Raw genomic sequence first — 21,219 nt, 5'->3', positions numbered from 1 at the left:
TGACACATAGAAACAGATTTAGATTCATATAAAAGAGGAGACTCTTTTCTTTCATAGGAAAAAAGAAGTGAGGTTCTATGTGTCACAGAGCCAGAGATACAGCCCCCTGAAGTGTCCCCCTCCAGATTCTTAGCCGGCAGCTACAGGGAGAATTTGCTGCACACAGGAGCTGCTGCACCTCACAGATAATGGAAATAATCACTTTATATGTTACTACATTGTGAGAAGGGATAATATCAACTAATATTCATGTTTTTAACCCTTCTCTATGCAGAACTATCTAAGAGCACACTTTCTCTCTGATTGCCTTTCATTTCGTGATAGTTTGACTGATACAATGAACATTCGATCCTCTTCGCCTAATGTCACTACATATTAACGTGGCGACCCAGAACATGTCCATAAAGTTATATGTAACACCAAAAACACTCACATGTTCTGGAATAAAGTTTTTATTTCCCACCATCCTCCATTATTTACACCCATGTTATGACGTTCTCACTCTCATTCTTATGAAGCGCGGAGGGTTCTGTTATTGTGCGGATAATACAATGGCGACATCTAGAAGTGACTTTTGTTATCTCATTAGCTATGGATATATAATTATTTATTTGGGTTACCATTATGTAAGGGAGCGCACAATGATAGATCTGTGTGACGCTCACACAGTTTGGTGTCCCCTGTGGATTTAATGTTCCCTTTGTTGCATATTTTGGTGAATATAAACATGTGGGGTCTGTATGATCTCCTCACATCTTGCTGGTTTAGGGAAGTATATTTTCTCTATATACCGTATATACTCGAGTATAAGCCAACCCGAGTATAAGCCAAGACCCCGAATTTTACCACCAAAAACTGGGAAAACCTATTGACTCGAGTATAAGCCGAGGGTGGGAACTGCATTGGTCACAGACCACCCCCCCCCCCCCCCCGTATATAGACAACCAGCTTGCCCCCAGCAGTATACAGCCAGCCTCTAGGGGAGCCTCTAACTCACTGTGACTGGTCATAAAATAGTTTTATTTTTGGGGCCCCACTTTTAGTTTGCCCAGGGCCCCACTTTGTGTAGAACCGGCCCTGAATTAGAGGAAAACCCTTAAGTCTTGCCTCTCAAATTGTATCGTAGATGTTAAAGGACACGTCTGCCCTCTGCACTGTCACAATATACTGAATCTATCAATTTCATTACAAAAACTATGAGCTATTCTGAGTGACAATCAAAGTGAGAGTGCAGTACTTATAGTGTAACTCCTTGGGGGCGTTCATTATTGATTCTGTGCTAGAAAAGTACAGATTTGTGCAAGACAACTGTCTAAAATGCCTTCCAGCACATTAATGAAAGCTTTTAGACCATTTCCGGCCCTTTTCTGACTTGTCTTACACAGGTATGTGGCATTAGAACTTGTCAGTTTTAGGCTACATGCACACCTAACATATGCGTATGCACTACTATATACGGCAATGCGCTGGAGAGGAGGGTACTACTTCCATAGCAGCCGCTACAGGGCCTGCACAGAAAGGGTCTTCACACTCTCTCTGCAACATGTTTTTTGGACATATTCGGCATGTATGGCCGGAAAGCTTTAGGTGTATATGCCAAATGTGTCCTTAGGTTTGTACTGGCAGTCGGGGGCCTCCTGTTTTCCTCCATCTGCCCAGTATATGTCACATCCAGGGGGAAACACAGGATGGAATAATGTAGAAACCACGCTTTTTCCAACAGCTTCCTACTGGATAAAGCATTATACATTTAGCATAGGCCATCAGCTTATATGGGGGACGGATGTCTCTGCATGGCATCCATCCCCAGCCTTCACTGAACGTTTACTGTACATGCCTAGTGGTGTAACTGCCCACACATAGACACCCAGAACATCAGCAGCAGCAAATAACTGTCTGCCTTGGTGCCAAGTATACTGGCACATCACAACGTACAGCAAAGTTTTTTATGGGGCCCAATCAATTCTACGTACGCCTCTGTACCACATTTTCATACATACAAGGAAGGAAGGGAATTTTTGTAGAAGCTAGACACCTAGCAGAGCTTCTCTCATGTGCAACATGTCTTGCATGACAACACTCCTCATTTATTAATTTTCATTTATTGGTGAAAACCTCTTTATTATTTTAACCCCCCCCCCAGCCGCTATATACAGTTGAAACCACAAATTTACATACACTATATATTAATAATTTCTTTATTTATATAGCGCACACAGACTACGCAGCGCTACAAAGAGCTTGCCAAACCAGCTCCTGTCCTAACTTTCTGATCAGTAGGGGTCTCAGTGATCTCAGTGTCTGACCCCTTATGCTCCCCAAGATGGGTGGAGCAGACATCTGCACATGTCCGTTCTGTTCCATTCATCTCTATGGAGCTGTCTGAGGTTGCCGAGTGCGCTTAACTTGTTTGGTTGGAAAACCCTTTTAAGGCTGTTCCCTCAGCACCTCTACCCTCTCACTATGCCTGCTGTAATCTCGCAGCAGCAGAGGAAGTTTCGGCACATAGTGGGAGGGGAAAGTGCTCATGCACATTGTAACAGCCTGTGAAGCCAGAGCATGAAGTTGATTTTAGAAGGAAGGAGGCCATGGATATCAAATATAAAACAATTTATCACAGTCACAGCACCTGGATCTATGAGTAAGTGTCCTTGGTCAGTCATGCTGGATTTTAACCATTTATCCTACCATGTATCAATTGATTTACATAAACAACATGTACTGGATCTCCCATGTCCAGTCTAGAATTTACCTTCACTTAAAAGCTGATGGTATCTAGTCTAATACCATACATTTTCTATTTTTTCTGGATTACAGGAATGAATGCTGCGGTTCGAGCTGTTACTCGGATGGGTATTTATGTTGGTGCAAAAGTTTTCCACATAAATGAGGTACAGTTTCCATACAATATTAATCTATATAAACTTGATTCAATGTTCTGAAATAAGGATCCTTTGCCCATCATAGGTGGATAAGTGATAGCAGTTTTTTTTTTTATCGCTCCTTATTATTCAGTTTTTCACATAACTATAACAACACAGCAGTACTACAATGTAGGGGTGTTCAAAAGCTAACAATGAGATTTTATTAACTTTTTCTTGGTGGTGTTTAAAAAAAAATCAATAATTCTTGTTTATGGGTTTTAACGTTTTATTTTTTATTTACTGCGCTGTTTTAACCCCTTAAGGACGTAGGGTTTATTTCTCGCTCTCCACCTTCAAAAATCCATAACTCTTTCATTTTTCCGTGTACAGACCTGTGTGAGGGCTTATTTTATGGCGTGTTCTGGGAAGCTGAAAAAAAATTCCAAATGTGGAAAAATTGGGAAAAAAAAAACGCATGTGCTTCACATTCTTGTTGGCTCAGTTTATACGACCTTCACTATGCACTTCAAATAACACCTCTACTTTATTCTTTGGTTCGGTGTGATCACGGTGATACCAAATTTATACAGGTTTTCATTGCTACCATTTTGAGGTATGTGCGACCTCACTTTTTATTCCATTTTTTATGTGATGTGAAATGGAGTAAAAGTCGCGTTATGGACATTTTGGCGCCATTTCCCATTATGGAGGTCACTGATGGCAATCAGCGTTTTTATATTTTGATAGATCAGGAATTTTGGAATGCGTCGATAGCTGATGTGTTTGGGATTTTTACTGTTTATTATGTTTTATATCAGCTCTAGGGAAAGGGTGAGGGATTAGAATTTTTAATATTTTATAAATTTTTTACATTTTTAAACTCTCCCCCCCCCCCCCCCCACTATTTCTTAGATCATCTAGGGTACTTTAACCCTAAATGGTCTGATCGTTCCTACCATATACTGCAATACTTCTGTATTGCAATATATGGCATTTTTACAATGAGCCACTGGCTTATTGTAACGAATCTTCAGAAACCATGCAGCCTCGGGTCTGACGAAGACCCGAGGCTGTCATGGCAACCGATTGCCGCCCCCGATGACGTTCGGGGAAGCGACAATCTCAAGAAAGATGGCGGTGTCCATGTGCCGCCGTCTTTTAAATGCCAGCTTTGCCAGTGGCATCGGAAAGGTTAATGGCCTTGCACCGATCGCGGTTATTAGCGGTGGGGGTTTGCTGTTAGCCTTCTTCATACACACCCCGCACCTCTGCGCCGTAGAGTTATGGCGCAGATCGTTAAGGGGTTAAGGCTTGTTTTTTTGTTTTTTGTGGGTCAAGCTGTATTTTTTTTTCTTGGCATCATGTTGGGGTAAATGTTACTTTTTCATCACTTTTTATCCTGTTTTTATGAGGTCATATGTGAAAATGTGATCATTTTTTGTGAGTTTTCTTATGTTTTTTTTCAGTGACGTTTTTATTGTACAGGTTGTTAAAGGCAACATATATATGTGTATGTATGTATATATAATGTGTTCTTTATGCAAGGTGTGTAAGTATTTAGTATGTGTCTGTTATTATGGCTTATGCAAAGGGGTTATTTTTTATTTTTTACATTTGTTTTTGGTGCATTGTTTAGTAAATTCTTTATTTTCCTTTAGGGTTATGAAGGCTTGGTTGAGGGTGGGGATTGTATCCAACAAGCAAGTTGGCTCAGTGTGTCGAACATAATTCAGTTGGTAAGTTCATTAGTCTTTTTTAAATGTTCAGTGCAACACAAGTTCCAGTTAAGATAATCCGGGTCGTATTAACAGATGTCTGAGATTGCCAGGACGAGTCATATTGTTTAAAGGGGTTGAACATTAACAAACCTTCTCCTTAATTAGCCATTTATTCAATAATTTTAACCTAATTTAATATGAGCGTGGCCGCTCATTCATTGTCCACATACAGCACACAGAGAGCGGAGGGTGATAACAGTTCCTTATGCAGCACGGGGTGGCCATCTTTGTCCATCAGCGCAGGGTCGTCATAATAATAATAATAATCTTTCTTTATATAGCAACATCAAATTCTGCAGCACTTTACAAATTATAGGGGACAAATACAAATATAATATTACATTACAGAGTACAAACATTCATATGGAACAATAGGAGTGAGGGCCCTGATCACAAGGGATAACATTGTGGATTAAAAGGTAAAAACTAATATAAAAAGGACAATCCATCAATATTTAACTCAGAAATAAGGTGTATATAAAGTTGAGGAATGAATTATAACAACCCCTTTAATATGAAAAGTTATATTGTGATGTGTGTGTTTTTCTTACCTTGTGCTTTATGTTTTCTGTTATTTATTTTTCTATTGTAGGGAGGCACTATCATCGGAAGTGCGCGGTGCAAGGCTTTTACAACACATGAAGGCCGCCTCTCTGCAGCCTTTAACCTTGTTCAGCACGGTATAACAAATTTATGTGTTATTGGTGGGGATGGAAGTTTAACTGGAGCAAATATATTTCGGAAAGAGTGGGGAGGATTGCTTGAAGAGTTGGTTAACGAAGGTAATTGCTATTCTGTTTTTTAGTTTATCTTCTTAATGTGTATTGCTTCTTGTTCTGTTCACATTTCACTTTTCATTTCAAGGCAGAACAAAGTGATCGCGCTGAAAGCCCCAATATACTCTATTTCCTATAAGGGGAGTACATTGGATTTCTTTCATGGCCTTTATTTTCACATTACGTCAGACATTTTGATGAAATCTGTGATGAAACCTGTAGCCCAATTGTCAAGCACAGTTATGACAAATGATGTTTGTGTTGTTTTCACTTTGCCTGTGCCTTACATTCTTGAAGATTTTATATTAATTCTGATATTTATTTTGTAACAGAGAAAATAACTGAAGATGTTGCTGCAAAGTATTCTCATCTAAATATAGTTGGACTGGTGGGCTCCATTGACAATGACTTCTGTGGGACAGATATGACAATTGGAACTGATTCGGCTTTGCACAGGATTATGGAGGTTATTGATGCAATCACTACTACAGCACAGAGGTAAATCCATATATTTTTTTTTTTTTTTTGCTTGCATTTCTTTATTCTGGTACTCAGTTCTGAGGTCTAAATGTCTTCTGGACATGCAGATTTCTTAAGTGCAGACCTAATCTGCTCAATCATATGAAAAAAAAAAAAAAGATGGTGATATCTCAGGGGCTTTTACAAGAATAATGGAATAACTGTAGCGGATATTAGACGTTTATTCCATATAATTGGATAACAAAATTGAAAGACAGTTATAACGCATTTTGGGTTTTAAGCTGATACAATATTTTGAAATTGAATCAGGTCCTGCCACACAATACAAAAATGTATATACCACTCCCATGCGTGTTACTGAAATCTTTAAATGAATCAATGAGACACACCTACTATCATTATGGTATAAAGAAGAACTTTAGTAGTTTTTGGTACAATGCTGTGCACAAAAGAGAACTGGAAGTCACCTGTGCCGGACATGCACTGCTCGAATACAACGACTGTTGTCCGGACAATTAGTGACTGGGACAGAGAATTGCTAAGATACACACAAAAAACACACTAGAGAATCTGCATATAATTGTGTGCAAAGTAGCTTGTAAGTAAAATGTATAATGAAATTAAAGCAAAAAACCTTGATATATTTAATAAATATAAATGTTTAGAGAATGGGGACAAAACAAATGAAATAAACACACATTATTAAAAATGGAATACCTCCTACCTAATGAGCGGACAACAACTTGGGTAGAGTGTGGCTTCGGGTTTGCAGGAGTTGTGGGTATGGTTGTATAATAATGACTATTGTGTCTTCTATTATGTCTGCTTTTCGTAAGCCATATTGTATATAATTATAACAAAAAATGAATAAAAAAACCCAAAAAGTTTAATTTAAAAAAAATTGAATACCAATAACAACAAAGGATACAGGAAAAATTCATATTAAAACAAATTTTCAAGGCTTTCATAAAGTTTGTAATTTATAAATCCAAAACCTATGTGGAGTATTGCTGCTAGTTGCCGTATTTTTTGGACTATAAGAAGCACTTAAAAGTGCCTGCATTTTATAGTCCTAAGGTCAGGCGGATCCAACACTGCCAGACCCACATGACCGCTGTAATAGAGATCGGGTGACACGCTGACATCGCTGCACCCGATCTCCCAGAGAAGAGAGCCTCTGCACTGCTCTCTCCCCTCTCCTGGGTGTCCAATGCTTCCTACATCACCACAGGTCCTGATACTGCCGAGAATAGGGACATGCTGCGCTGGGACACTGTAAGAAGAAGGGGAGGTGGGTTCTGGGTGTATTCATGTGTACAGTTGTCTAGTGTGCTCCTTATGTGTGTATAGTAGGCTGTGAGTATTCTTGTGTAGAGTAGTTTCCAATGTGCTCCTTATGTGTTTGTATAGCAGAGTTGTGTGTGTGTGTGTCTGTATTCATGTGTATAGTGGTGCCAAACGTGCTCCTTATGTGTTATAGCAGTGCTGTGTGTATTCATGTGTAGAGTAGTTCTTAGTGTGCTTCTTATGTGTGTATAGCAAAGCTGTTTATGTGTATAGTAGTGCCCAGTCAGTGTGTGTGTGTGTGTATGTATATAGCTGAGCTGCATCTGTAAATATATGGATGTAGCAGTGCTGTGCTTTTGTGCGACCAAAAGGGATATTTTAATTGGTGTAAAATTTATTTTCCTTTTTTTTTTTTTTTTGGAAGACGAAATCTGGGGAGCCCACAATTAAATGCTGCAAATGCGGGTTTTTTTGGGTCAATTTCCCTGCATGTACGAGAGGAGTAAAGATCTGAATAGTAACACAATTTTATGTTTCGTATATCTTACTGTTTTTAATTTCTGTTTTAATTAACCCTTCTTGTGCAGTAAATTTGAAAAAATAATGCACATCTGATGTTGTCTTTTCTAATAAAGCATTTTCTGCTTGTTAAAGTCCAACCTGTATTACAACGTCTTTTCCTACAGTTCAATACACAGCTAGATGGCTAAATTTAAAGTTTTTTTTTTTTTTTTTTTTGTAAATTACTTTACTTTGATTAATGACATACTTTTGGGGTAAAAAAAAAAGGGTTACCCCTCTCCCCCCTTCATATATAGGGGTGTTTGCTTTACCATTTCAATGCTGTCAGCAATGACTCGCCCCAGGTGACCTCATTAAGGGGCGACGATCAGTTAACTATATGAGACGCACTGTCTGCGATTTTATGTACCGGTGGCACACTGATGGGATCAAGGCTCCATTAACACCTATGGAGCCTGGAGCCCCTCAGGCTTACTTGCATACAGTCCTTCATCCTTGTGGTAGAGGCCCTTTTAAGGGGTTAATTGAATGCTTTTCTCTGAAAGCTAAACATGGACCTTGTGGTCCCATACACCCCATCTATTTAGTTTTTTTTTCTGCCCAGCACTACTCACTCAATCTTGATTTACATTGAGTATCCTGGTCTTTATTTATGTTTACTGAAATGATGATAAAAAAGTGCATATAAATGAAAATAATGCTTTCTCTGCATAGAGGTCACATAGAGGTTTCTACAAGGCATGCTTATGATACCGGGCACGTCACCTACAAGGGCATATGTTTATATGTAGTAAAGTAGCTGATGGGTTCCCTTTTTTTTATTGTATCCCTTTTTTTTACTAGTATAGGCGGTCCCCTACTTAAGGACACCCGACTTACAGACAACCCATAGTTACAGACAGACCCCTCTGACCTCTGGTGAAGCTCTCTGGATGCTTTACTATAGTCCCAGACTGCAATGATCAGCTGTAAGGTGTCTGTAATGAAGCTTTATTGATAATCCTTGGTCCCATTACAGCAAAAAAAGTTTAAACTCCAATTGTCACTGGGGCAAAAAAATTTTTGGTCTGGATCTTCAATTATAAAATATACAGTTTCGACTTACATACAAATTCAACTTAAGAACAAACCTCCGGACCCTATCTTGTACGTAACCCGGGGACTGCCTGTAATGAAGTAGAATAGAAATTGTGGTGACTATTAATGATGTCGTTCCTTGGGTATAGATAAAAATAAGTAATTTTCCTTGTTTGTAATGACTTTCATGTGTTAAGAGTATTCAGTACTTGCTGCATATGCACTTCAATGGTAAAAGGGCTAATACCTATATCATACGATCAGTTGCCGTGCAGGTTAACCTAGTCAAAATATATTGAGTAAGTGAAGAATGTGACTTATTGTTTTATAACAGAGGCGAAGGTCAAATCCACAGTGTGTAGCTTTTCTGATGACGTGTTGTCACAGTAAGATATCAACTGATCACAACGAGATTCTATAGTTTTATAATGACTATTGTATGTGTTTCCTTCCATGGTTCACTGTCTGAGAATCTTTCTTCTGCAAAGTCTAAATTTCACGCCTTTGGACGATCCTTTTCCACTATACAGACCTGTTTCTCCATAATTACAAACTGCAATCAACCTTATTTAGTTTTACATTTGCAATTTGTCACATTCATATTTCATGTCATTTTTATAGTTTTCATGGGCTAGGATGAAGGGGATTTAAATGGGTTTTTCCACAAAAGCAAATTCTCAATCCCCTTGTGATGTTTACACAATAAAGATCATTTTAACCCCTTGCTTTACAATGTTACTTCGTGTGTTTTTTTTTTTTATTGCCGTTTTAACTCCTCTAACTCTCTAGGCTGCTCAGTTCAAAATCCCAGGGTGTGGGTGGAGACTCTCTAGCAAACACTTTACTGTATTATGCATCTAGTTCTGTGGGGTGACAATGAGGTTACATTATGAGTGTACAGTTGTATAAACACTTTCATCTGGCTTCTGACGTTGTACTAACACTGACACATATAGAGGGATGAGACAGATCAGAGATGCATGAGATTCCTATTACACACAGGCATGATAGACACAGGCTGACATACTTTTGCACTGTCAGCTCAGCTACATCTCTGTTCTCACAGATATGTGCCTGCCTCCCACTTCCCACACTGATCACTTATCTCCTTGTAGCTTGCAGCTTCTCTCTGTTGACAATGTGTTTGCTGGCAGGGAGTGATGAGTGGCAGTGTGACCTCCGTGCTCTGTGACTGCAGGGGGCGGGGCTACAGGGACAGAGCAGAGAGAGACAGAAATCTCAGCAGCACGGCTGTCACACAGGAATCCAAAATGATGGCCACCCGACCCCAAGTGAGAAGTTACAGGGTCATGTCTTGGGGCTACTGAAATTGTGTACAGCAGGACTGATTGGACTTATATCTGTGAAATGCTGCATTTTTGCTATTAACATTAAATTAGAGTGTTATTTTGTTATTCTGCGTACATATAAGAAACTTGTCTTCGTGATTTTGTCAATTTTCTTTTGTGTTTTTCTGTTGCGGTGAAGATTAATTATTTTTTTGTTCATGGTCTCGGTGTGTGCACTGCTTTTATTTATTTTTAATATGTCACATACATCAGGTTTTAGAAAGATTGTATGACTTCTGTTAGTCCTTCTGTTATTTCCATGCAAGCTGCAATACTATTTTTTTTTTTTTTTTTTTGGCAAGGCACCTTTCAGAAAAGTGGGCATGTTAGGGTGGGACTACTCATAGTCCACAGATTTACAATCACTTACACAAGATGTAGGCTAGAGCTCAAATGTGTGCCACATACGACCTGATGTACACTCTGGCAAAGTGCAGGAGGAGCATCTTGTTTATGGCGATATATGGAGTACTCCAAGCATATGCTGGTTTTCATAAATCTCCCTAAAATATTGAATTAGCCTGAAACTGAAGTATGTCACCTCCTGGCTCTCATAAAAACATATGGAGAAAGACGTGTGTGTGTGTGTGTGTGTGTTCAGCACTCCATTCACGTAGGCCTCAGCACGCAAGCCATGACTCCCTTTCTAGGGTCACATAGATAGTGTCGAGACACAAATCTATAGGACATTTATGGCATGTCCTGTGGATATGTTGTATTTTCTCAAATGTAATAACCCCTCTAGTATGCCTTCTTTAAAATGTTTAAATATTGCCACGATTGGTGCTGAATATTTATGCTTTATCTTTGTGTGTGTGTGATATCCGCTATATTGGCTTCAATCATTGCTCCCTGTCACATCATCAGGGAACGACGATCCTTTCCCAACCGCAACTGTCGTTTGCTGAAATCTGCAGCAGTGTACAGATTAAAAGCAAATTCCCCATGTACTGTAATACTGCAGTATGTGGTAGGAGCGATCTGACCGCCTAAGATTAAAGTACCCGGGGAAGTCTGAAACAAATAGTAGAATAAAATAAAAATTGTACAAAAAGTAAAATCTAAATAAATTTTATTATACAAACCCAAAGAACAAAGGTGAGGTTTCATTTGGAGCATACAATGAAAGCCTTAAAAATCGAACCCACTAAAAAATGGCGCGAATGCCATTGTTTTTCGCCTTGTTTTTCGCCAATGTAACATTTTTATTATGGAATATTAAATGCCGTCCCTATGAAGTACAATTTGTTACACATAAAACATGTCTTCACACAGCTCTCTACATGGAAAAAATAAAATGTGTAGTTTTTGAAGGTGGGGGCTGAAAAATGGAAATACAAAAAAGGGCCAAGTAATTAAGGGGTCAAGGGTATGGGTGGGTCATAAGACCTCAAGTGCACTGCTTGATAAAGCTTTTCACTAATAAAAACATCATTCAAAACACAGATTTATTATACCGTATTGTGACTTGTGATTTATAACCTGTAAAAGCTACAGCTTAGGGTTTTTTCTCTTGAAACAACTGTCCCAAAATTTCACTAATGTATTCATTTATTTTATAATGACTATTGTGTTTTTGTCATTGTAGCCACCAGAGAACCTTTGTGCTAGAAGTCATGGGAAGACATTGCGGGTAATGACAATGATATATTTTTTTCTTCATTTAGCAATAACTTGCTCCACTATTTATTTAATGTAGTTGTTGAAATGAATATCGGAACTAAAAATGTGTCCCCGCTTTTCTTTTCTTTCTAATAGGTATTTAGCATTAGTTTCTGCTTTGGCATCCGGAGCTGACTGGCTCTTTATTCCAGAATGTCCTCCTGAAGATGGTTGGGAGGATGTCATGTGCACTAGACTTGGAGAGGCAAGTATCAAACAGAGGTTTAGGGGGCCTTATAGTGTAGCTTTCCCATATGAGAAGACTATTACTATAAACCGTACATTATAGTCGGGGGCCTGGCACAGACTTTGCACTCTGGCCCATCAGCTTCTAGTTACGCCACTGCTTAAGCTGCATAATTTGCCATTTTCATGGTTGCTGTGAAATTATTTTTGAGATCCTAAAAACACCTTTGAAAATATCCAGGATTCAGTCCCACATGTAGCAATAATTGTATTAATTTTGGCTAGTTATGACGTAGCCATGCATCTTCACATAAAGTTTTTTGTAGTGTTTTTTTCATGTTTTGCTAAAGTCTCCTAACAGCTGAGTTAAGGTATACTGTGTTTAAGTGTAGTATGCAGTATGTTACTTTGATATGGATTGGAGATTATGTTCATTCTATCTTTAAAACTCTGCAGTGTAATGTGAGCTTATAGAATGTAGCAGTCTCCTTTGTGTATCAGCCATTCCTGTAGAATGTGAATAGATTAGAGTGTATTCTTAGTTGCTCATAAAACTCATTAATCATGTCATTAGGCTTCCTGAATGCCATGCTGGATGTCAAGAGGGCTGCCTTACAAAGTAGCTAAATGAGGTGTGGTTTTCCTTTTATCCTCGTTTAAATTTGCATATTTTCTCATAAAACACTCAGAAGCTAAATTAGTCAACCTTGGTATGTCACCATATACAGTATGTACGGAAAGTATTCAGGCCCCGTTAAATTTTTCACTCTTTGTTTCATTGCGGCCAATTGATAAGATGAAAAACATTCTTTTTTTTTTTTTTTTTTTTTTCTCATTAATGTACACTTTGCACCCGATCTTGAAAAAAAAAACCAGAAATGTAGATGTTTTTGTTAATTTATTAAACAAGAAAAAATATTCAGACCTTTTTGAGTAGAAGCACCTTTTGATCTAGTACAGCCATGAGTCTTCTTGGGACACCTTGATTTGGGGATCCTCTGACATTTTTCCTTGCTTATTCTCTAAAGTTCCCTCAAGTTGTTAGCCATTTTCAAGTATCTCCAGAGATGCTCAATTGAGTCATGGCTCTGACAGCTCTGTTATTTTAGCTGTGTGCTTAGGGTCATTGTCTTGTTGGAAAGCAAACCTTCAGTCCAGAGCTCTCTGTATGAGGTTTTCATCCAGGATATCTCTGTACTTGCCGCATTCACCTTTCTTTCATTTTCAACCAGTCGTCCAGTCCATGCAGCTGAAAAACGCCCCCATACGTGATGCTGCCACCACCATGTTTCACTGTTGGGATTGTATTTGGCAGGTGATGAGCAGCGCCTGTTTATTTTTTACTCCTACCACTTACAATTAACACCAAAAAGTTTAATCTTTATCTCATCAGACCAGAGAATCTTTGTGTTTTTTGGGAAAACTGTATGCAGCTTTCATATGTCTAGCACTGAGTAGAGGCTTCCATCAGTACACTTTGCCATAAAGCCCTGACTGGTGGAGCGCTGCAATCCTTCTATTTAAGGATTACCGAAGCCACTGTGCTCTTAGCAGCATTGAGTGCTGCAGAAATTATTTAGTAACCTTTGCCATATCTGTGCCTTGCCGCAATTCCGTCTCTGAGCTCCTTGCAAAGTTCCTTATATCTCATGATGCTCATGTGCTGTGCACTGTGAGCTGTATATAGATAGGTGTGTGCCTTTCCTAATCAAGTCCAATCAGTTTAATTAAACAAAGCTGGACTACAATGAATGAGTAGAACCATCTCAACCACGATCAGAAGGAAATGGACAGCACGTGAGTTAAATATGAGTGTCACAACACAAAACACTGTTACAAAAATTTGCAAAAAAATCTACATTTCAGTTTTTTTCTGTCAAGATGAGGTGCATAGTGTACATTAATGATTATTCCCTGTTGTGGTAGCCAGTCATTTTTTTTTTTGGATCCAGAATTTGTTGCACTTTTGTTGGATTTCCTACAACATGTACTGCAGATATCAAACTGGTAATGCGATTTGTAGTTTTTGTCCATGTGTTTTTTTTTGTTTTTTTTCTGATGGCACAATAAGCTTGTCAGTTGCTCAAATTAATTCCACTGTCACAAAGAGTACCGTATATACCGGTGTATAAGACGACTTTTGAAGACAGAAAAATCTTCTGTCTTCTCTGGGGTCGTCTTATACGCCGGTAATCGTCTTATACGGCGGCATGGAGAGGGCTCACGGGCTGAGCCCTCTCCATAGCCGGTAAGTCTTTGCTGCATATTGCAGCAAAGGCTTACCGGTAACACCCGCGATCGGTGCTAGCACCGATCGCGGGTGTTTGCACAGCGATGGCTGCCGGCAGCCTCAAAAAGCTGCCGGCAGCCTCAAAAAGACATCGGGGGGAAAATACTCACCCTCCGTTGGCCCCGATGTCCGCGCTGTGCTGTCTTCAGTCTTCCGCGCCGTCTTCTTTCTTCTGCTGGGCGCCGCCATGTCTTTCCCCGGGTCGGCGCCCAGTATGACGTCAGCAGCGGCGCGTCATACTAGGCGCCTGCCGGGGAAGATCAATGGCGGCGCCCGGCAGAATAAAGAAGACGGCGCGGACATCGGGGGAGCATCGGGGTGAGTATATGTTTATTTTTTTTTTTAATGCTGGGCTGTATACTACTGGGGGCAGTGCTGTATACTACTGGGGGCAGTGCTGTATACTACTGGGGGCAGTGCTGTATACTACTGGGGGCAGTGCTGTATACTACTGGGGGCTGTGCTGTATACTACTGGGGGCTGTGCTGTATACTACTGGGGGCTGTGCTGTATACTACTGGGGGCTGTGCTGTATAGTACTGGGGGCTGTGCTGTATAGTACTGGGGGCTGTGCTGTATAGTACTGGGGGCTGTGCTGTATAGTACTGGGGGCTGTGCTGTATACTACCGGGGGCAGTGCTGTATACTACCGGGGGCAGTGCTGTATACTACCGGGGGCTGTGCTGTATAGTACTGGGGGCTGTGCTGTATAGTACTGGGGGCTGTGCTGTATAGTACCGGGGGCTGTGCTGTATAGTACCGGGGGCTGTGCTGTATAGTACCGGGGGCAGTGCTGTATACTACTGGGGGCAGGCTGTATACTACTGGGGGCTGTGCTGTAATGGTAATGTTGTTGTTGTATGCCTTATGTTTATGAGCGACAGTTTTCCTGCTATATACCTGCATGTCATAAGAATTTACATTTAAAAAAGGACCATGTTAAATTCAAATCTGTTTTTTTTTATATTTTTACCGGTGTTTTGTATGCGTTGGAAAAGGGGTAGTCTTATACGGCGCATATATCTTAAACTCTATATTTTAATCAGGAAAGTAGGGGGGTCGTCTTATACACCAGGTCGTCTTATACGCCGGAATATACGGTATATGAGATAGGTTGAACACATAAAATAAACAATTTAAAAGTGCTCGTAATCATAAAACTTTTTATAACAATTGAAAGCCTACCAATTGAACGCATTGGTTTACTATCTGCATCAAACAGTGTCCATATCTATATTTAGAAAATTAAAAAAAAAAATTAAAAATAAAACTGTATTTAAAAGGTAGGTAATGGAACAAATTTATCAAGTGTCTCAAAGTAACAAATTGCCAAGAAAGAGTAGATCAGTAGTCATATGCAGCACCAGATTTATCAAATGGTCTCATGCTGGATGATAAATTTGGCGTAAAACTGTGCAAAAAATCAAGTGCATTTGCTTAATTTTAGCCTTACCAGTTTTTTTTTTCCTGCAAAACAACACTATATTTTTTTTAATGAGCCGCAGTGATCCTTCACGTTAATAGCCGTTTCCAATCGGATTCAGTTAAACGTTAGAAGTTTACCTTTTTAAATCTGTGATTTAAAGAGAACTCTCCTAAAATACCGTATATACTCGAGTATAAGCCGACCCGAGTATAAGCCGAGACCCCTAATTTTACCACCAAAAACTGGGAAAAACTACTGACTCAAGTATAAGCCGAGGGTGGGAAATGCATTGGTCACAGACCACCCCCCAGTATATAGCCAGCCAGCCCCCTATAATATACAGCACTGCCCCCAGTAGTATACAGCACTGCTCCCAGAAGTATACAGCCTGCCCCAGTATTATACAGCTTGCCCCAGCCTGCCCCCAGTAGTATACAGCACTGCCCCCAGTAGTATACAGCACTGCCCCCAGTAGTATACAGCACTGCCCCCAGTAGTATACAGCACTGCCCCCAGTAGTATACAGCACTGCCCCCAGTAGTACACAGCACTGCCCCCAGAAGTATACAGCCTGCCCCAGTATTATACAGCTTGCCCCAGCCTGCCCCCAGTAGTATACAGCCGGCCCCCAGTAGTATACAGCACAGCCCAGAATAAAAAAAATTAAACTTGTATACTCACCCTCCGGTGGCCCCGATGCGCAGCGCTGCTCCCCCGATGTCATCGCGGTTCCTCTTCTGGCTTCCCGGCTGCTCTTCTTGCTTCAGCGTGCTGGGCGCCGCCATTGTTCTTTCCCGGGTGGCGCCTAGTATGACACGCCGCGGCTGACGCTGAAGCAAGAAGAGCAGCCGGGAAGCCAGAAGAGGAGCCGCAATGACATCGGGGGAGCAGCGCTGCGCATCGGGGCCACCGGAGGGTGAGTATATAAGTTTATTTTTTTTAGTCCATTTTTAATTAATTTTTAGTAGTATTGACTCGTGTATAAGCCGAGGGGACGTTTTTCAGCACATTTTTTGTGCTGAAAAACTCTGCTTATACACGAGTATATACGGTACCTGGTTTTCCATAAAATAATCATTCTGATTAATGTAAGAATTCTCCCTCTTGCTACTCTATTATAACAGCTTGATATGGCAAGATGTATTAGGTCTCAAATTTCCTGATTTCAAATCTTCCTGATATTTACCTACGGGGTCAGCGATTATTGTTCAGGATTTCCATTCGTGTCTGTGGCTTAATACATGCTGAAAGCTGTAGGGGGTGCCCGGTCTTTTTATTTGCTCTATTTATCAGTTGAAAACAATGCTTTACAGATTTCCTTTTTGTTTTTGTTTTCTGCTCTTGGATGTATAAGGTATGTATTAACAGCAATACATAATTTTTAAGATGTGTAACCTACCATCCAGCTATCGCACGTCTCTTATCTGACAAATACCATAACAAAAGCTTTTGAAGCAATTTTATTTTTATAACCGAAATGAATAGTTCAGTTGGATATATTAAACTATGTCATACACGTCATTAAGTAAAAGAGCTTCTTGCATGCGGTGAGCAAGAAGAAGCAAAAAAGAAGTCTTTTTGGTTTGTACACTTCACATACAGTACAGTTGAAATCTGAAGTTTACATACACTATATATAAAGACACTTATGCATGTTATGCATGTTTTTAGCACCATCTTAAAAAAGGACACCAAAACATTTTCTTCAAGAAGTTTATTACAAAGTTTACTATTGTCTGCTGCACTATTGTGTTTTTCCATTTTGTTAATAGTTTAGTTACGCTTTAGCTTTTTCGTAGCTGTTCTCTCATATACGCTTTTGTGAGATTGCCTCTTGTGTTAGATGCCTCGGTACTATAGTTGCATTGGATATATGGAACTGTAACTAAAAATAAATCTACAAGATTTGTAGGGGTTTTCCCTCCTTAGCAAATTAATGTTCTTGTTTGTATGATAAAAAGTTATACTATTTTCCAATATCTTTCTGTATCAATTCTTCAGTTTTCTAGATCTCTGCTTGCTTTCATTGTATAGAAAGCTTCCATGTCTACATCCAGTGGACAGAAATCTGACCATGGTCATACACGTGCACATCTTGTTATATCACACAGCTTGTGCAGTTATATCAGAACGAGCTGTGCACCTGTGTGACCATGGTCAGATTTCTGTCTACTGGATGTAGACATGGAAGCTTCCTATAGAATGAAAGCAAGCAGAGATCTAGAAAACTGAAGAATTGATACAGAAAGTATATTGGAAAATTGTATAACTTTTTGTATAGCTTTTCATCATACAAACAATACCATTAAATTGCTTGAATGGGAATACCCCTCTAACACTCTGCAACAGTGTATGGTCAAAACTAATGGTCATCTCCCTTTAACCTCATTTAATTGCATAAGTTGAAGCCCCCGCCCCCCATTACTCACAAAATAAAAAGGGAGAAATTCAGGAAAACCCCTGTTTCTCTAGTTTCCATGTATTGGATAGGGTAGTGATCATTCATAATTGCCAAAAAAAACCCTAATTCTACATTCACAGGAACTGAAAAGCTAAGCGAATCAGTAGAGGTCCAACCTTGGCAGTTTTGTTTTTCTACTTAACATGTGAACAGGGCAGACACAAATCAGAGAAACTTTACAGGCCATTCTTTTTGCTTTTTACTTTCCCTAATTGTTGAATACAGTTGCCATTTTTTTATGAATATGAAGCGCATAATAAATTTACTCCTTTAATATTCATCCTTTACTTCCTGCCATCAGGAAAACTTTCCTGTCCACCGTGATTCTCTGAGCTACAAAAAAAATGGCAGCCAAAGGACACCAGTTGTTGTTGGTATCTCATAAGTATTTTGGTTTGGGGGTTGCTGTTTATACCTTATTAGTTCTGCCATTTACTTCATTGTGCTTTGAGATAGTTTATACCCTTATTTATGATTGACTTTCCCATCATGTATTTTCACCTCTAGGGATGCTACATTTACATTTTCCTCACAGATATCAGATTCAAAGGTAGGTTAAAATAGAGTTTACATATAAAATTTTAGAATTGTTTTTAGCTGTAGGCACAGTATGACTAATTCTAATCCAGTCACACTTTTAATCTAGTTCAGTTCCTGTCCCTTTTGCTGTACAAGGAACTGTTTACTTATGTTGTTGCATAGCTGTTGCACATTGAAACCAGTTAAAGGTTTGCAGCTATAAATCAGCTAGTGTTCTCTTTATCCTCAGGATTTGTGAAAGTTGGACACAGGCGTAGCACTTTTTTGATGTTTTCAGCTTAAAGGGGTATTCCCACGAAGACAAGATTCTAATATATGTACTCATGATAACAAAATAACACATTCTAATTCACTGTTATTAATAAAAATGTAGCATTTCACAGATAAGTCCAACCTGTCTCTGTCAGTCCTGCTGTACACAATTTCAGTTTCCCCTAGACACGACCCAGTTAGTTCTCACTTGGGGTCTGGTGGCGGCCATCTTGGATTGGGATCGTGCAGATGAGAATTTTATTGTGTATTGTCTATGCCAGTGATTTTCAACCTTTTTTGAGCCGCGGCACACTTTTTATACTTAGAAAATCCTGGGGCACACCACCAACCAAAATAGCACAAAATGACACTAAAACAGTCATAAAAGGCCTCCCTTTACTAATAAAAAGCCCCTGGCTGCCTCCCTTTACTAATAAAAAGGCCCTGGCTGCCTCCCTTTACTAATAAAAAGCCCCTGGCTGCCTCCCTTTACTAATAAAAAGCCCCTGGCGGCCTCCCTTTACTAATAAAAAGCCCCTGGCGGCCTCCCTTTACTAATAAAAAGCCCCTGGCTGCCTCCCTTTACTAATAAAAAGCCCCTGGCGGCCTCCCTTTACTAATAAAAAGCCCCTGGCGGCCTCCCTTTACTAATAAAAAGGCCCTAGCAGCCTCCCTTTACTAATAAAAAGGCCCTAGCAGCCTCCCTTTACTAATAAAAAGGCCCTAGCAGCCTCCCTTTACTAATAAAAAGCCCCTGGCTGCCTCCCTTTACTAATAAAAAGCCCCTAGCCACCTCCCTTTACTAATAAAAAGCCCCTAGCTGCCTCCCTTTACTAATAAAAAGCCCCTAGATGCCTCCCTTTACTAATAAAAAGCCCCTGGCTGCCTCCCTTTACTAATAAAAAGGCCCTAGCTGCTTCCCTTTACTAATAAAAAGGCCCTAGCTGCCTCCCTTTACTAATAAAAAGCCCCTAGATGCCTCCCTTTACTAATAAAAAGCCCCTGGCGGCCTCCCTTTACTAATAAAAAGCCCCTGGCTGCCTCCCTTTACTAATAAAAAGCCCCTAGCTGCCTCCCTTTACTAATAAAAAGCCCCTAGCCACCTCCCTTTACTAATAAAAAGCCCCTAGATGCCTCCCTTTACTAATAAAAAGGCCCTAGCTGCCTCCCTTTACTAATAAAAAGCCCCTAGCTGCCTCCCTTTACTAATAAAAAGGCCCTAGCTGCTTCCCTTTACTAATAAAAAGGCCCTAGCTGCCTCCCTTTACTAATAAAAAGCCCCTAGCTGCCTCCGTTTACTAATAAAAAGGCCCTAGCTGCCTCCCTTTACTAATAAAAAGGCCCTAGCTGCCTCCCTTTACTAATCAAGAGCCCCTAGCAGCCTCCCTTTACTAATAAAAAGGCCCTAGCTGCCTCCCTTTACTAATAAAAAGGCCCTAGATGCCTCCCTTTACTAATAAAAAGCCCCTAGCTGCCTCCCTTTACTAATAAAAAGGCCCTAGCAGCCTCCCTTTACTAATAAAAAGCCCCTAGCTGCCTCCCTTTACTAATAAAAAGCCCCTAGCTGCCTCCCTTTACTAATAAAAAGCCCCTAGCTGCCTCCCTTTACTAATAAAAAGCCCCTGGCTGCCTCCCTTTACTAATAAAAAGCCCCTAGCCACCTCCCTTTACTAATAAAAAGCCCCTGGCGGCCTCCCTTTACTAATAAAAAGCCCCTAGATGCCTCCCTTTACTAATAAAAAGGCCCTAGCAGCCTCCCTTTACTAATAAAAAGCCCCTGGCTGCCTCCCTTTACTAATAAAAAGCCCCTAGCCACCTCCCTTTACTAATAAAAAGCCCCTGGCGGCCTCCCTTTACTAATAAAAAGCCCCTAGCTGCCTCCCTTTACTAATAAAAAGCCCCTGGCTGCCTCCCTTTACTAATAAAAAGGCCCTAGCTGCCTCCCTTTACTAATAAAAAGGCCCTAGCTGCCTCCCTTTACTAATAAAAAGCCCCTGGCGGCCTCCCTTTACTAATAAAAAGCCCCTGGCGGCCTCCCTTTACTAATAAAAAGCCCCTAGATGCCTCCCTTTACTAATAAAAAGCCCCTGGCGGCCTCCCTTTACTAATCAAGAGCCCCTAGCAGCCTCCCTTTACTAATAAAAAGGCCCTAGCTGCCTCCCTTTACTAATAAAATGCCCCTAGCGGTCTCCCATTACTAATTAAAAGGCCCTAGAGCCCCCCCTTTACTAATTAAAAGGCCCTAGAGGCCCCCCTTTACTAATTAAAA

At 40.2% G+C, this 21,219-nt stretch overlaps 1 protein-coding gene across 2 annotated transcripts in view; it reads left to right on the top strand.

The window, feature by feature from the left end:
* PFKL (phosphofructokinase, liver type) overlaps positions 1-21,219 on the top strand; it is a 54,930-nt gene that overhangs the window by 1,066 nt on the left and 32,645 nt on the right. Inside the window, exons 2-8 of one of the 2 annotated variants that reach the window (XM_072120870.1) lie at positions 2,818-2,891; positions 4,523-4,600; positions 5,235-5,424; positions 5,751-5,916; positions 11,722-11,766; positions 11,892-12,000; positions 18,694-18,708. In XM_072120870.1, the coding sequence (XP_071976971.1) occupies positions 2,818-2,891; positions 4,523-4,600; positions 5,235-5,424; positions 5,751-5,916; positions 11,722-11,766; positions 11,892-12,000; positions 18,694-18,708 (677 nt within the window). The remainder of the gene's footprint in view (positions 1-2,817; positions 2,892-4,522; positions 4,601-5,234; positions 5,425-5,750; positions 5,917-11,721; positions 11,767-11,891; positions 12,001-18,693; positions 18,709-21,219) is intronic. The other variant, XM_072120871.1, reaches the window with a different exon arrangement.

This window comes from Engystomops pustulosus, chromosome 8 (assembly GCF_040894005.1).
Source record: "Engystomops pustulosus chromosome 8, aEngPut4.maternal, whole genome shotgun sequence".
Taxonomy (NCBI): domain Eukaryota; kingdom Metazoa; phylum Chordata; class Amphibia; order Anura; family Leptodactylidae; genus Engystomops; species Engystomops pustulosus.
The sequence above is the reverse complement of the archived record's forward strand: the minus strand, read 5'-3'. Positions and strand labels throughout refer to the sequence as shown.